Source organism: Atheta coriaria, unplaced genomic scaffold, assembly GCF_025399875.1.
Source record: "Atheta coriaria isolate IRGN ID8LTWV9N9 unplaced genomic scaffold, Caltech_Dcor_3.1 hic_scaffold_6_pilon, whole genome shotgun sequence".
Classification (NCBI taxonomy): domain Eukaryota; kingdom Metazoa; phylum Arthropoda; class Insecta; order Coleoptera; family Staphylinidae; genus Dalotia; species Dalotia coriaria.
The window spans coordinates 8767138-8784145 of NW_027045448.1; the positions used below are offsets into that span (position 1 = coordinate 8767138).

Below are 17008 nucleotides of genomic sequence, written 5' to 3' on the forward strand. Positions count from 1 at the left end.
AATACATTGTAACATTCGTAGAGGGGCTGAAGAAAGACCGCGAAAGAGCATGTTCTCTGCGCGAAGCTCTGTTTTCGTTCTGCTTCATTTTGTTTGTTTGTGCAGTTGTTGGCGTAGGTTACCGCTTCATTGTTCCGTGTTTACTGAATACTCTTTGAGTATTTGATAACACAAACAATTTAAAAATAATAGTGTTCAGGCGATCAAAACAATGTGAACAATTTACAATTAAATTACGAATTCGTCTAACCAACAATCCACAATGTCGTCCAAAACAAAGGCATCTCTTGACTGGAAGAAGCGAGTGAAGACCGAATATCTCAAACTACGCCAAGCAAAACGCTATAAGAGAGCAGATGAAGTGAAAATAAATTGGAATCAAAACAGGAATAAAATGGCAGAGGTGATTATTGCAGAGCAAAAGAAGTGGACTGAATGTAAAGCCACTTGGGTTATGACACCAGATCCTCCACCACATGTTCCATGCATGAAAAAAGCTGAAGTAATTGGGAATGAAGGTAACTTTATTCATATTAAGGTGTTGCCTATCTTATTTCATGATTTATTATTATTATGATAGGTGATATCCAAGTCATTCCAATTAAAATTATAAATGCTGTTACTCCAATTCCCACCATGTATACATGGGCACCAATTCAACAGAACTTCATGGTTGAAGATGAGACTGTTTTACACAATATTCCATACATGGGGGATGAAATATTAGACCAAGATGGCACTTTCATTGAAGAACTGATAAAGAATTATGATGGCAAAGTGCATGGTGACAGAGAATCAGGTTTCATTGATGATCAACTATTTGTTGAACTTGTGCATGCATTAATGACTCATCAAGATAAAGATACAAAAGATACTGATAAGAAAGATGAGGAAAAGAAAAAAGATGTTGGCATTGATAAAGAGAAGAAAATTGAGGAAACACCTGTGGCAACTGCTTCAACAAAAACTGGAGAATTTCCAGCTTTTGTCATATTCCAAGCAATTGCATCTCAGTTCCCAGACAAGGGTCAAGCAGACGAACTTCGTGAAAAGTACGGTATTCTATTATCAAAAATGTTCCATTCATATTCAATTATATGACTTTGCAGATATATTGAATTGACAGAGCGAATGGATCCCAATGCGTTGCCTCCGGAGTGCACGCCAAACATAGATGGACCGATTGCTGAATCAGTGCATCGTGAACAAACATTACATTCGTTTCACACGTTGTTTTGTCGCCGCTGCTTCAAATACGACTGCTTCCTACATCGTAAGTATGGTTGTGTTCTAGCCACTAGTGCCCGTTTGAATTTGAAGTGTGACCGAGATAACTGTAAGCGGAAGTCAATGAGCGTCAAAATATGCATCCTGTTGTATTGATGCACAGGTTGTTTACTTTGTTTTGCTGCCCTTTAGGACCACCAGGTAAAATGATTCCATGTGCATCTCATAGCTTCATCCATAATTCAGCATAACATAACTAGTTTAATGCTTACATGAGATCAATAGATTACATATGCATTTTAAATCATTGCACATTATATGGGTATCATAAATATTGTGCTGAAGTTAATGTGCAATGATCTCATACCACATTATTCAACTAATTTAAGTGTTTGAAGCATTTTGTACAGCTGTTAGAATAATTACATGGAAGAATGTCCAAGAAACACTAAAATCATTTTCATCATAATCATAATACCCATAATATTAAGTTCGTTTGCATCTTGTGAATAGAATTATCATATGTATGTTATAATAGTAAACCAGTATTAATATAACACAGGAAATGTATTAATATTAAAGAAAAATGCATTTCTTGGTTACAATATGCTGGCTATTAGAAAAAAATTATTTAAAATTGATTCTAATACATAAATAATCTCTTCTCAAGGTCTTCAAGCATGTCATCCTGGTCCAAACTTACAAAAGCGCAGAGGTCCAGACTTGAAACCGTTTACGGAAGCATGTGGATCTGATTGTTACATGCATTTGGTAAACTTTATACTATATTTATTCACTTGCGGTTTTTTCCGGAATTATTTCTTCGATGGTTATAATTTATGTCATTTTAGGAGGGTGTGAAGGAAAAGCTCGCCGAAAAGGCAAAGCAAGATGAACAGGATGAACAGGACAAAGGTAAAGACAAATCTAAGGATAATTCCGAATCAAAATACATTCCTAATTTGCCTCAAAAAGTTTATAAGCAAGAATCCGTCGATTCTGGTAATGAAGCAAGTTCTGAAGACTCGAATGATTCCAATAAGTATAACAAAGGTACGCCTGTAAAATACCGCAGTTGTTGAATGTTTATGTATCAATTTACAACATTTACATGTATTGTAGACGAAACTGCAAATGATGTATCCACGACGACGGCCTTCAGTTTACTTGGACTGATGGGTAAAGACGACCATTGCGAATGGACTGGCTCCGATCAGAGTCTTTTTCGAGCTCTTGTCAAAGTTTTTCTCAATAATTACTGTGCAATTGCACAAATCATTCTCACAAAGACCTGTCAACAGGTAATTTATTCATACTTTGTAATGTTATGCGGAATTTTAAGTGATCTTTTAAAGGTTTATCAATTCGCCCAAAAAGAAGCCGCGGATTTGCCAACGGAGGACTCATTCAAAGATTATACACCACCTAGGAAGAAGAAGAAGAAGCACAGGCTTTGGTCGGTGCATTGTCGCAAGATTCAACTGAAAAAGACTCCAGTAGCAATCATGTGAATAACTTCACGCCATGTGATCACCCCGGGCAAAGTTGCGACGCCATGTGTCCTTGTATAGGAGCGCAAAACTTCTGCGAGAAGTTTTGCCAATGTAGTTCGGACTGTACGTTTACACAATCTTCCGTTCCTTCATTTCTTATCTTAAATTATAATATCTTTATAGGCCAAAATCGCTTTCCGGGATGTCGATGTAAAGCACAATGCAACACAAAACAATGTCCGTGTTATTTGGCTGTTAGGGAGTGCGATCCTGATCTATGTCAAACATGTGGTGCTGATCAATTTGACTTAACTAAGATCACATGCAAAAATGTGAGCGTACAACGTGGTCAACGTACGTATTCAGATTTTATTATCTGCTGAATGTAATAATAGCAAATTTTTTGTTTATAATTATTAGATAAGCATTTGTTAATGGCACCATCAGACGTTGCTGGCTGGGGCATCTTTTTAAAGGATAGTGCACAGAAAAACGAATTCATCTCCGAGTATTGCGGCGAAATTATTTCCCAAGAAGAGGCGGACCGAAGGGGAAAAGTGTACGATAAATATATGTGCAGTTTTCTTTTCAATCTTAACAATGGTATGTTAATATTGTTTCTTTACTTTTTGGTGGTTTCTAACAACGAAATTACATTACAGATTTTGTTGTTGACGCCACACGCAAAGGCAACAAGATTCGTTTTGCAAATCATTCGATCAATCCGAATTGCTACGCGAAGGTTATGATGGTGAACGGTGACCACCGCATTGGCATTTTTGCCAAGAGGGCCATACAACCAGGTGAGGAACTGTTCTTCGATTATAGATATGGGCCTACTGAACAATTGAAATTTGTTGGAATTGAAAGAGAGATGGAGTTTTTGTAGGTAATTATTTCGTATCAATTGTTTTCAACATTTTTCAATTATTTGTAAGCACGGATAAGTTGTAGCACTGCCAGTTTTCATGTTTCAATCATAGTTCTTTATTTTATTTTTAAGATTATTTTAATGCAGACAAGAATTCATTCATAGCTTTTCTAGACATTAAAAAATTTAAAAATCGATGTTAAACATTTTATTCACTTCAACAAAGCATTTCGTATACATCGACCTAGATAGTTACATAATTATTTAATATTAACATTCGATAACATATTAGGCATACAAAATGACCATGTCTATGAGAATTAATCGCATTTGTAATTTTCATTTCAATATAACTTTAATATAACAAAATGATGAAACGAATCACGGTGATAACAATGTCTGCATACTCTGAGTTGCTTCTGGACCCATCTTAGAGGCAACACTCAGAAACTCTTGAGGGAAATCTTGATTCACCTTACGTATGAATTCTGATACTGTGTTCGCCACTTCTGAATAATTACATAAATAGATATAAAGAAGTTTTTTAAAAGAACAATCGAAAACTTACGGTCTTCACTTATTTGTTTCTTGTAATGAATATGTATTACAATCTCAATCACTTGGTTCAAGTAGGTGCGAATCACTTCGTTTCCTTGTTGATATAAGACAATGAAACATTTGACGATAGCATCGTTCTCAGCAAAATCTTGTTTTAGCGGTAAGCGCTGAAGAAGTGCAGGGAAAACCTAAATTTGACATAAGAAAATTAATATCTTTTAATTTTACTTGGATTTTACCTAATATTACCTCTTCAAGTGGAATAATTGATGAATTATTAATAATTAACTTGGCGACTGCACCACTAATGTTGTCGAGAACACCCGCGTTCGATTCTTTGCCCATCATGGCGGATAACTCTTGGAGAATGTCTGAATAGAGACTATTATTTAAATTAAGGAACATTATGATAAGAAACATGACCTATAGGGTTCATTTTTTACGTTGTTAAAAAAGGATACGGAAACATAGACGTTTTCCCATGTAAAATCATTTCTCCTAAACCATAGACCGCATTGTTTCGTACTTCATCGTTACGATCTTTGGTACCAGCATGCCATAATTGTAACAAAGGCGAAACATATTTCTCAATGTATTGGCCTAACGGCTGCATACACTCGGCCAATGTTCCGTATGCAAACGATCGCTGACTGACACTGTTTTTGTTTTTCTGTAACAATTACCTTGTAAAATCGATAAAACACCTGCACCGCGATTACTTACAGCACGTATGCTCATCAATTGCATGATGTTGGGGAAATACAGAGCAAATTCAGCATTCGGCAACGCCTTTCCAAATTTAGGAATTACTTCTCCTGTGCTTTCCAACAAGAGTTCCGTTTGTTCAGACTCGCCTTCCTCATCCAGCCCAGTATCGTCTCCAGCATCTTGATCCTGACAGACTGTTTTGTGTGTTAAAATATCAACAATGCAATTGATAATAGCCTCCTTGTGACCGTTTCCTACGAACATCTCACTGCCAAGTTCGTCGAGTAGATTTCCTAGTATAGTGATAGAAGTGGTGACGATATTTTGTTCTTCTTCGGCGTGAATCATTTCAACGCATTTTGGTATCAACGTTCGCAATGCTCCTTGCAATGCGGTTTTATTTTCTGGAGTTGGTAGCTTGTTTAAAGTGATGCAGAATTGCTCAAGTGTTAACACAGCTGCCTCGCGGATATCTTCATGTGGATAGTCAAGGAGTTTGAAAACCTCCTGGAACGTAGGCTGTAAGAAAGGAATAAACGCTGGTCCTAAATGTTTGCACATTTCCGTCAGCGACAAACACGCTTGTTCTTTCTCATCATTGTAGGAATTTTCAACTGTAAAACGACACTGGGAATCGTCGCTTTCAGCTTCGGATTCCAAGTCTTCTTCATCCGCTTCATCAGACTCGGATTCATAAGGATTTGCATCATCTTTATCGTCATCCTCATATTGAACCTGAAATCAATACACATGAAATTCTGTACATTTTCATTTATTTGTGGACTTACATTTATGCCTTCGCTACTTTTAATGGACTCCACCATTCGATCAATCACTTTCGGCATCACCGGCATTACATCCAACTTCATTATATTCGATAACGCAGCGAACAATGCGAATAAACTTTTGCGGACGTCAGGATCATCGGTCTCGCCTAAAATCTTCATAGCCATTTGTAATGTCTCCTGTGCCAAAGGCTTGAAATTATCTCCATCGATATTATCGATAATACTAGACAGGCATTCGAGCGCATACGACTGAAGCTCAAAAAGCTCTGCATTCGGGTCGGAGTTGATGTACACATTGAGTATTTCGAATATTTTTGGAAAATACGGAACCAATTCGTTTTTCACCGCACAAGCGACAGAATCCAACGTACTTAAAGCAACACGCTTCAATTGCAAGGACCAACCGGCTGGATCCAAACCCACGAATAGTCTTTCCATTAATGTCGGTAAATAGGGCAATAAACCGTCGTCCAAGTGCATGGAAAATGTTTGCAACGCGTAGAACATGCGATCGAGACCTGGCGGTTCCGTTTTCGTTTTCTCCATCTCAACATAAATTTGTGAGAGATAATCAAAGAAGACTGGTAGTAGAGTAGCTGCATACTGACTGATTTCCGGCTGCAGATGCTCAGAGAATTGACCAAGAGCAAAAAAGGCCGCGTTTCTCACAACAACATTAGGATTTCGAATACCATCGTAGATACATTTCAGGAAAGCTTCCAAATAATTCGCCCTGATATGATCCGCGCATCCTTCAGCCAAAACAGCCAAAGATAAATATGCTGCTTTCTGTGCGTAAATATCATTCGTAAGTAAAGCAGGCTCAATGCGTGAGAGAATCAACGGAACCACTTTCTCTGGTGGGACATTTATAGCGATAACATCGAGTGTTTGTGCAGCAATAGTAGTGGATGTAAACTGATCCGGATCGCCTTGGAAATATTCTTCGTTGATTTCATCGACTGGTCGCTGAGCCATCAATTTCATGATAACATCAACAATTGGTTCTATCAGCTTATTCTTTTGAATCAACTTGCTTTTAGAGCGAATAAGCCATCCTACGATACCGAGTGCCTTGATTTGGACACTAGTATCCAATGTATCAGTGCAAGCTAATGTAAGACAAGATTCAACAATCACGCGAATATGAGGAACCGCCGCACCTACAGCATATTCAACCAAATCATCAAACATCTCCAGCATGTCATTGGCTTTTTTTGAGTCATTGGGAGCGAATTGACCAATTATCTCTAATACTCGTGGCAGCAATGCGTGATAAACGTTAATCATCTGAAAATCTTAATTGTTTACAACATTCTCCAATATCATGACTAATTGTTGTCTTACCTGTTGGTGACCTCCAATCACAGATACAATGTTTTTCATAGTGATGACTGTGTAATAAGCCAAGTTTGAGCTCAAATCTGGCAAATTGTTTAGAAGGCTAGTGAACAAGTCACCCAGGACTTGAGCATGTTCCAAGTATGAGCTCTTGGATATTTCAGTCATAATGGACAAAGTGTACATCCCAAGCTATTAAAAATACTGAGTGAGTACCAATGAGTCAGAAATGTATCATAGCAAATTTACCTCCTTGTCCAGTATATTGCTACTGGTGCACATTTGATGAATGAATTGTAAAATCTCTGGCCATGTGTTTTGTGGGAACTCATGCTTTCCTAGTAAACCAATTAATTGTGCAATTGAATTCTTTACCAATTTTTCTTGTTCTTTAACAAGAGCTTCAAGCATTCCTTGTTTAATCCTATAAATTATAATCATTATCATGCTTTCCAATAATTATTTTATAACATACTGTGTTCGCGTTTGTGTATTAATCCTTGACCAATAATTCTTTTTTCCCAGTCTTCTTCGCAAGACTACTGCAGCTGTCTGTCTTATTTGTGGACTAGCAGATGACACCAGAATAACACACAAGGCAGGAACTGCCTCCACACTTTTAAACGCTTCCTTTAATTCTTTCGTGCCCTAAATAAAATCACACATAACATTAGAAAATACTATTGTAAAAGCGGGTAAAACATGGGAAATTCAACACGTGCCGCTTTTAGGTTAACAAAGTTTAATTAAAATGATAATTTAATTAATTATTTCTACAGGAAAACACACCTCTTGCACAACTTTGCTGTCCGCTACCAAGAGTTTCCCTAAAATCTGCTCCATGTCGATGATTATTAATGTTTATCTAGAGCAATTCAAGCAATTTCTGACTGCACGTCAAACTTCAGCAGGTCACCACCTCGCTCCCCTCACTTGGTTGAACGTGTTCATTGTAGGATGATGTACGCAGGAAATCCTCGGAAATCCTATTGATTCATTCCATTTAACTATGCAACCAAATGCGCACAATTTTTTATTCAATTATTATTATTATTATTTACATACTTGCGCGGTACAAAATATAAGATGCTCGTCTGCTTTTGAATTATACAGCGTCTTGTGCAGTAACCTAACTTTAGTGAAACGTGCTTATCTACCTGATGATCGCAGCTATAAATTAAAACAGGTATTGTTTTTTCTAAGTTTATATGATTTCGGTACAAATATTATATTGCATATTATATGCAACTTGGTATTGAAGCATTTTTTGTATAACGCGTGATTATAACCTCAATAGTAGCAATGAAGTTGTTTTACATAACCTTTAAATGTTCAAATTCTGTAAATTATGCTTCAAAATTCTAAAATTTGCGATTTTATCATACATAGAGTCAAATTGGAAGTACAAAAAAGACCAAATTACGAAAGACATTGTTTTATTTATACATATGTATGTAGTTTGAAAGACATATATGTATTATGTTATTTAGTGTATATTGAAAATACATATCAGTGATTTTTGTCAGAGTAATTTGTATCCATTACGAAATAATTAACTTTAATAGTTGTAATATTGGTAATTTGTGTGGCATATTTGATACGGACAAATAACATTGTAATGTATACATTTATGCATTAAATACATCATTTTATATCCTTCTGCTGAATATGCATGCATGAAATGAATGACAAAAATCTCCTACGATCTCTATAAATACAAACAATAAATCATTCTAAAGGTAAGCTCAGAAAGCTGCACATTTGCATGATGCTTTCCGAACCTACCTCAACAAACAAGCCTTTCCTGTCGCTAACATTACGCTCGACTGATGTTGTTACACATTTGATCATTTTCAAGCCTGCTCAGTGATGATTCTATCTCTCCGTGTCCAATGTCGAATATAATTTAAATATATTTCTTTCATTGCCTATATCATTTTAATATTTACACATTATAATATAATTTTTTTTTCTTCTGCTTTTAATATATTCCATCCTATTCCGATTCTATACTTTCTTTGCAATTTCAACAATAATATAGTTTGGTTCTCAGATTTATATTTAAATACATGTTTATGTATGAATATAAATACTTCTTTGCTACAAAACATAGATTATATAGACCCAGCCTATTAATCATGTATTGCTTTTGATGTTATGCTTAATTTCGAAAATATCAATTTGGTTACAAATTTCGAGGATTTCATCCATCATTTCATTCAATTTAATAACCCTTCGAGCGAATGCATCAATTTTTCATTAAAATACATCGTTGCACAAAGAAAGAATACATTTTTCTTGATTCAAGAAGAAATCACAGACATAACCTAGATTTAATGTTCGTAGAAAACATAAGTAACATGGTAAAATGTTATAAAACGCGTAATATAGTAGAATACTTGAAGCAAATTGAACAAATAACAATTAAACACAGATTTAGTAACTTCAATAAATCAAATATTAGAGTTATACTCAGATTAAACAAGTTTCGAATGAAAGAGATCAACAATTAATGAATTTGTGAAACATTAAATACGCAGAACACAGTAAACTTATTTTAAGTTAAAATCGCGCAACGATAAAATCTAAAATCCGGATCGTTTTCTATTTAGTCATTTTGTCACTTATCGCTTTAAAAGAGTATAGAAACATTTGATGTTGGTTAAACTGTTAAACATTTATGTGTTAAACACATCCAGTTCTTATCTAGTTTTAAAATTTGCAAGTAAAAACGCTTCCAGTGAATAACAATTAATATTAACTGAGGGAACAAAACTATAAAAATATATAATATTTGTCCAATCAGATGGTAACAGTAGAATTTAAGTTGTGGCGTATTACACTGGCCTATACCATCCAAAATGTATATTAAAATACGTTTAAAATCATCGATTGAATTCTGAATTCATTTTTAAAAAGGGAACACACTTTAGTACCTCTTTATGAGCGATATGCATAAAACGTAAAGTATTTCGCCATCTTTGGTCCTTCCTAGTGTAAAATTGTGTGTTTTTTTTTTCTGATGGACCAGTGTAAATCTTGAATTATCAGCAAATGAATGACGATCGAATCGACATCGATTATCTCTTGCAATCATGTGCATAACAATAATAAATAGATCACATACATGCTTTAGATTTGGGAAAAAAGGTTTTTAAACAGTCTTAGTCGAAAAATGCCGTCCAGCACGCCAGCAGATTGATAATGCATCGATCACTCTTTTGTTTTCCTGCCTCGCTGTCCCGCCGACTGACTGCTTGCTCGAACCGCTGAAGACTTTTGCAGCTTAATATCTTTGGCTTTTCGACGCCGATGATTCGACGTCGTGACATTTTGTAATCCAGCTCGTTGACGCACCTGTTTCTCGCGCGTTGCTCAATGTAAAATCGTATCTGTCGCCATTCATTTTCATCCAATATTCCGCTCTTCGTAGGACCTTTGATTAAACCCACATTACGCGATGTGAATTCTCTGCGACACATGAGACCGTAACGTGGTGTGAATCTGAGTTGACGCAGCACTCCTTGATGATGCTGTGTGTTTAGTTTCATGCGATTGCACTCGGCGATGCCCCAGTTGTACACGGCGATGTAGACGAACATCTCGTCGGATACTTCTAGCGTGTCGCGTTCTAGGATACTCATTAGGTCGGCGTAGCTTAAATCGACGATTTCTTTCTTTTTGAGGATGTAGTCGGCGTCCTTGTCGATCACCAGCAGGCAATTGTGGCGTAGATTGTTCACTAGGTCGGACACCCAGTCGGTGCCGCGCTGGTTTTCGTTCTCTATGATCGGCGGCGCCGACGGCTCGAATTCGTTTTTATTGTTGCTCGGTAGTTTGCATTTGGACAGATGTGAGAGAATCATTAGGACGGTGTCTTTGTCCAGGTGCTCGTCGAGGTTCTTTATGCATTCGTTCACTAGGGGCATGTTCTGTAATTGGGTCGCGGTGAAGAGGAGTTCGAGTGCTGTTTTTGGCGAGTCGATTTGGAGGGGTTCGGCCCGCATCGAACTGAAATTTAATTCATTCTGATTAACATTCAGGAGCGACAACATTGATCAATTAATTTAATTGATTAAACGTGATTAAATCGATTTTTTAAAGTTTAGGCATTTTGTGATTTTTGTTTCATTTTATTATATGTTTCATGGAAAATTTTCCATCTTAAATTCTTTGTATTTATTCAAGTTTTGCACTGTCTTTAATCTAAAAATAAAATTAATGGCTGAATATTTCAACGTTCCCCGCAGAAAAACCACTCGAAAACATTTCCAGACTAAACATTAACTGATCTTACTTATAACATGATTCACTGAAATAAATTCTCGAACCGAGCGTAAAACTGCCCATAAGTACGATTACCTGATTTTGTGTTTACCCGTAGTAATAACCATCGTGGTTTGTTGATATCAAATATCATATAAACTAATAAAAATTCCAAATTATCAGCAGGGTCAAGTAAAGAACACCAAAAATATAATCTCTGCCGATCCACTCAGTCCCACATTGCACTTTGCACTGGTATCACTCGATCGCAATCCGCGCAAACGAAGTAAGTTTCGCATCAATACTGATATACCAATGCAATTCGGAAACTATATTACTAATCGAGCGCGTAATGACTCATTTGAAATATTTTGTAACCGTCTTGATCGTTGCAAGCGTAATGAACGTGTGCGGAGCGCGCTTCGCGAACAAGTGTAACAATTCAATGTTGTTTTTTCTTCTCTTCGCGGTAGCAAATCGATTGTAAATTCGACCAAGGTTTGATATCGCTCCAACCACCACCATTACCACCGGGACCTATCGCGTACGTAATGTATATGTTTGTGTGGTGTTATGTGAGGAACGCATGCAGATAGAAGCACACAGCGCATGAGCTTCGTTTGCTTGTAGTTAAGTTATTGTATGTTTAAATATGAAATAGATTAGATTCACTTATGTGTCGGTAAGTCGGATATTATGTGCAGTCGGATTGCGGTTAGCACACAACTTACATGGTTGGCCATGTTGTGTTAGTGTATGGATAAGTGTATGTGCTAAAACAAAGAAGTATAATTAGCAGTCGTTGTTTTTCATATTTAGGTCGTTGTTTTTGCTGCAGATTTGTATTTAACTAAACAAACCAAGCTCTCAACTGACTTTATTATTGTTTATTTATTTATAGTTTAGTGACGAAAATATCGACGTGTCACGCTATCCTATTTATTATGTTTGGGTTCAGTTTTGTTTATTTAATTAAATATCCTAAAAACATTGGCGATAAAAATTCTTCTCGCAGAAGTAACTTCTAAATTTAGCTATACATCTGTTAACGATATGATGTTCTTGATAATAAAACGTAAATTGATATATTTTTTTAAAAGAAATTTGATATATATTTGACGCAGTTATAATAGTTGCGCTGATTTAAATAACAAAAACAGTAGTTTAAATGTTTGTCAATACAAAAACAAGTGAATAATTACCCAGTTATATTTCGATACGCTTCTTCTGTCAGTGGGTTTCTCTTAATTGTCGGATGACGAGCCTCCAACATTGGCTCGACTTCAGGATTATTGCTGACGATAACCATTGTGCTTGGTCTGAAAGCAGCCATCAAGTATAACAAATCAGTTTCAGTAAAGATGTGTAAAATGAAAATTTTAAAACAATGAATTTTAAATATCACTATAAAATTTAACTTCACATTGACTTATGACATATGCAATTTGTACATTTTTTTGTATAATTTGTCAGTTATTAGATTTTCATGTGCATAATTTTCATCATAGTTAAAATACTCTAAATTAGTTTAAATACACATAAAATTGACTGATAATTGCATAAAATGTTTGAGCGGACCAACGTGTAAAAAGATATGCTGATTGTAAACGAAGGGAAGTAAAACTAATAATTTTATAAATGATAGCATTAATATTTGCAGTTTTTTTTTGTTTTCCACTACAAAATTAGTAGTGTTATTTACATTCATAGATTAAATTAGTTAATTTAAGGTCTTAGTTCAAAATACGATATACAAGTATAATTTATCATTAGAACATTGTCAATTTGTTATTTATTTGTTAAACTAGACTTCAATAATTTAACGCTAATTAAAATTGTTTGTCTGGGTCAAAACTATATGAGTCATTATTATAAAAAAAAAATAACACAACGGATATTCTTAAAGTAAAACAATAAAATTGTCCTTCGAGGGTGCAACAACATATAACAAATAAAGAAATAAGCATCGCATCTTGCTTCCTGGAATCCTTGATATTTTTGTTTTAAAACATCAAATAATTTAATTAAACTTGAAACTGTGACTGTTTTGAACCTATAATATTGATAATATAAATATTAGTTACATATGAGTAACAGTTCGAATGGATTTCCATTTGTTTAATTCAACTCAAGTAACATTGAATATTTTGCACTTGAATACAATCATTTTAATTGTGATATTGTGAAACGTAGGTTATTAACAAAGTAATCGGACAAATCAAGATAGGCATAATTAATAAACATGTAATCCATAAAATTTACAATTATTCAATAATTAAAAAGAAGAAATGTTATGCTATCGAACTTCCTGACACACAAGGTTAATGTAAACTGTATAATGTATTATACATCGTGATTGCAAATTTCAATTTCGTAACACACCTTGCCGCACTTGCGCTAATTGCAGTTCTCAGCAATATAAACAAACTATAAAGAAAATTAAAATCAATGAGAGGGAAATACATTCAATATAATTTAACTAAACAAAAACACATAACTAAAAAGTAAACAAATCTCTTTGATTTTTTTTCTGTTATGAAACTTGATCTTTCACGTCTTTGCTTATTTTTGATAAGATAACCTTATATATTGTGATGAAACAAATTGATACGTTGAGGAATGCATGTAAAACTAATTTTTTCTCGTGATGGAATAATATTCGAAAAAATTACACATGTAAAACGTACGCGTATGAAGTGTATGACATGTAAATTATATCGAAGAAAGAAAAAACAAATTAAATATTATAAAATTTTAGCCAGTCAAGCATTGAACAGCTTGAACTTGAGCACGCAATTCGTCGCAACCATGAACCACATTTTTAAACAGCCAATAATTAATTCATTCATTCTAATATTTCAATGCTAATAGTTTTAAGTGCCCGTATGCTCGAGCGCATATCCGCCGAATGCAATTGGATAAGACGTAAATTACATTTAATGTAATTAATTAAAATGATTGATGCGGTCAAACTGTTGTATATCACTTTGATTTGGTTTTTCTTGCAAAATTTTACTCCAGAGTGGAAATTTTAAGCTCATAACAAGCTCAGCTTTTATGGTTGCAACGGCAGCGTTAAAATACGCGAGCGATTGAGAATATATGCGTGCCAAATCTTTCTACAAATAACTGCAGCTAACACACGTCTGCCAATGGAATGCATTCGTGAACAGAAGTGTGTTTACATTTCGGATGTCGACATAATCTATAGTAATGTTACTTAAACTTTTTTTAGACTGTGGTTTTAAAATGTCGTGTTATTAAAGTTGTGGTGAAAAATTTAGGCAAAGAAAATATTTTTCTGAGTTGCAAAAATTGGGTCAAGAAATTTGATTTTTGTGAGTTTTATGCTCTTAGAATAAAAATTATGCGTACTATTGCATTTAATCAGACTGAAAACGGTATTTACTTTAGGTCTTCAAGAATAATATTAATTTTAATTCTTTAGTCTCCTACAATAAATAATGATTCACCTCTTCACGAGTTTATATTGCACAAAGATAACGTGCGGTACAGAATACGCGTTATCATGAGCTTCCTTAAACTTTTCGCTAACCGCAGCATAAACTGCTTCATGACCTGATTAGATAGGCTCTTGTATAAATATGCACATCCGGATGATTAAATATTGGAATAAAAATGTAGGAGTCTGCCTGTCTCAGTGCGTATAAAGCGAAAGGGATATTACTCGTGTCCTTGATTTTCCTGTGCAACCCGGCGTAGTATTGATTTTCCAGTCGCTGTACAAATGCCTTGTTTTGGACGTTTGGTACTCGTACTTACATTGCAATACACGCCCGCTGCAAGTGTATATATTGCCTTAAATTTTAATCTTTAGTCTATATAAATAATTCTAAAAAATTAAAATGTGCTTGCTTTAAAATACAAATACCAAATATCAAAATAATCTAGCGACGTAAAGTTCCACATAGAAACATAACAAATATACTCATGATACGGTATTTCATAATTCCCAAAAGAATTTTATTTACAATAACATGAAAAAATTCAGACTTGGTATGTTAAAAACATGCAAACAACGCAAAACTTGTGCAACTAGGAAATAATTTCAATTTTCGAATAGTTTTAAGCTAATTATAATATTTATTATCATAGGTAAATACTTATGAATATTCGCGGTAGTCTATTTTTAACAAGCATGTTTTTAAACTGAATATGCTAACGTTAAGACTTATGTTTCTTTTTCGCCATCCCACTCAACATCAAAAATAGATCCCAATATTTGCTCGTGGCCTATTTCCTGTATCAAGTGATAAAAGTGCTTCTGATGGCAGAACTTTGATAAACTATAAATATTACCAGTTGTTCAAATAAAGATGATTCCATAAATGTTATCTCTAGATTCTTATCTTATTGATTTTGTTTCTGCAGTTGTTGTTTTAATTGCTTAATATATTAACACTAAAAAGCGCAATACTGCAAAGTTTCATAGCGCTTAACTAAAAATAAAAGATTTCGTCTTACATCTATTATTAATTGATGATTCCGCTTGCTTTCCGGAAAATAATTCGTTTAAAGTATAATTTTTATGCGATGATCAATCAGTTGAAATGATACGCAAGATGCGTATACTTATCGGTGTGATGCGCCCGTTGAGCATACAAAGAGCTGGAGGTCGGAGTGTTGGTCTGACCTACTTTCCGCTCAAATTCGGACCGATATAACCTACACCACTAACGCGCTAAATTCTCGGAAGTGCCATTTTCAAAATTAATTATTGCAAACCAATTTTAATAAATAAACATGGGATACAGCATTGATTTAAATATTATACTATAAATGAAAATGGTATGATGATGATGATTTAAAAAATGTTTTTGTTATGTTCCGATTAATTTCTTTTCTTGCTAATGAATATTTTAAATTGTACAATGATAAACCTTCGCAAAAATTACTGTTATCAATAACGCGAAGGACACATGACAATTTCCAAAACGAAAACAGCACGCAACAAAATATTTGGGATGCGAAGGTCAGCAGCATATAAACCAACAAAAAAACCTTTCAGGGCCAAAATTTCAGCCGCAATCAATAGCTCGGCGTTGCACCCTGCTGAAATAAAACAACCACGTACCTCGGTGCTGCAAATTAATCCGACTTTCAGTTCCACAACTTCACACAACTACGGAGAAACCGCATTAAAAACAAACACAATTCATTTACAAAAAGGCACTGCGTGTATCATGGGTGTTCGGTGCGCGCACACCGCGACCACTTGCAACGATGAGCTTTCAGCGTTTAGTTCGGGATTGATTTAGGACGAGAAATGCGAGGAGGCCCTCGGTTTCAAGTCAGCGTCGCTAGCGTCTTCACGAAAACGTCGTGCGGCGGCCGAATGGCGCTTTCGCCCGGTATGAGTGAGCGTTTTCCTGCGAGCCGCAGACGAAAAGCGCAGGCTCGCCACTCGCGCAACGGCGCCGTTGCAAAACGAAAGCTGCCGGCTGGTTGCACGCCAGGATAACTACGCTCCTGGTAGCATACACGCTCACGCGTGTACTGAAATATTTCATAGTCATCGACGCCATAGGCACACAGCATCGCGGAACTGCTTTGCGATAATGAATTTAATGATATTTCATATCCGTTTGGAAGAGTTTTTAATGTTTTTGTCTGATAATACGCGTATTAGACCGTTTACTGTTAGCTGTGTATTTAATAATAAGTTGCCATTGGCAACTATCAAATATCGTTTATGGCTTTCTCTTATATTTAGTTGTTTTAAGTAATATTTTTAG

The 17008-nt window shown here is 35.2% G+C and overlaps 3 protein-coding genes across 5 annotated transcripts; 1 reads left to right on the forward strand and 2 right to left on the reverse strand.

The window, feature by feature from the left end:
• The first annotated feature begins 27 nt into the window (after positions 1 to 27).
• On the forward strand, positions 28 to 3972 carry E(z) (histone-lysine N-methyltransferase E(z)). Its single transcript, XM_065306154.1, is given in 12 exon segments — positions 28 to 518; positions 581 to 1052; positions 1110 to 1273; positions 1898 to 1998; positions 2079 to 2142; positions 2203 to 2280; positions 2350 to 2528; positions 2583 to 2709; positions 2712 to 2843; positions 2904 to 3074; positions 3141 to 3323; positions 3383 to 3972. Coding segments are annotated over 12 exon segments (2154 nt in total). The 5' UTR covers positions 28 to 262; the 3' UTR covers positions 3610 to 3972.
• On the reverse strand, positions 3785 to 8173 carry LOC135794765 (importin-4-like). The gene is made up of 11 exons (XM_065306153.1): positions 8052 to 8173; positions 7776 to 7993; positions 7462 to 7634; positions 7236 to 7410; positions 6993 to 7178; positions 5646 to 6935; positions 4873 to 5592; positions 4611 to 4819; positions 4399 to 4531; positions 4160 to 4337; positions 3785 to 4100 (listed from the first exon to the last, which is right to left on the reverse strand). The coding sequence occupies exons 2-11, from the start codon at positions 7827 to 7829 to the stop codon at positions 3973 to 3975; spliced, it is 3246 nt and encodes a 1081-aa protein (XP_065162225.1). The 5' UTR covers positions 7830 to 7993; positions 8052 to 8173; the 3' UTR covers positions 3785 to 3972.
• A 232-nt stretch (positions 8174 to 8405) lies between these two features.
• axed (BTB/POZ domain-containing protein axundead) lies at positions 8406 to 16746 on the reverse strand. Of its 3 annotated transcripts, XM_065306156.1 has the most exons (4): positions 16348 to 16746; positions 12455 to 12571; positions 11984 to 12025; positions 8406 to 10997 (listed from the first exon to the last, which is right to left on the reverse strand). In XM_065306156.1, exons 2-4 carry the CDS (start codon positions 12559 to 12561, stop codon positions 10151 to 10153), a joined length of 996 nt encoding a protein of 331 aa, XP_065162228.1. In that variant the 5' UTR covers positions 12562 to 12571; positions 16348 to 16746; the 3' UTR covers positions 8406 to 10150. The 3 variants fall into 3 exon arrangements, with proteins under 3 accessions (XP_065162228.1, XP_065162229.1, XP_065162230.1); XM_065306157.1 differs by lacking the exon at positions 11984 to 12025 and having other exon boundaries at positions 16348 to 16738; XM_065306158.1 differs by lacking the exons at positions 11984 to 12025; positions 12455 to 12571; positions 16348 to 16746 and adding an exon at positions 11349 to 11924.
• Between the last annotated feature and the right edge of the window lie 262 nt (positions 16747 to 17008).

What these genes read in the sequence shown, in the direction of transcription:
- LOC135794765 (XM_065306153.1), bottom strand. Translation starts at nt 7,829, where the DNA reads ATGGAGCAGATTTTAGGGAAACTCTTGGTAGCGGACAGCAAAGTTGTG. An exon ending in AAAGTAGCGAAGGCATAAAT is followed by an intron (nt 5,593 to 5,645) that starts GTAAGTCCACAA and finishes TATTGATTTCAG; the next exon opens with GTTCAATATGAGGATGACGA. An exon ending in CAATTATTCCACTTGAAGAG is followed by an intron (nt 4,338 to 4,398) that starts GTAATATTAGGT and finishes TGTCAAATTTAG; the next exon opens with GTTTTCCCTGCACTTCTTCA.
- axed (XM_065306156.1), bottom strand. Translation starts at nt 12,561, where the DNA reads ATGGTTATCGTCAGCAATAATCCTGAAGTCGAGCCAATGTTGGAGGCT. An exon ending in GCGTATCGAAATATAACTGG is followed by an intron (nt 12,026 to 12,454) that starts GTAATTATTCAC and finishes TCTTTGTTTTAG; the next exon opens with CACATACACTTATCCATACA. An exon ending in AACACAACATGGCCAACCAT is followed by an intron (nt 10,998 to 11,983) that starts GTAAGTTGTGTG and finishes ATTAAATTTCAG; the next exon opens with TTCGATGCGGGCCGAACCCC.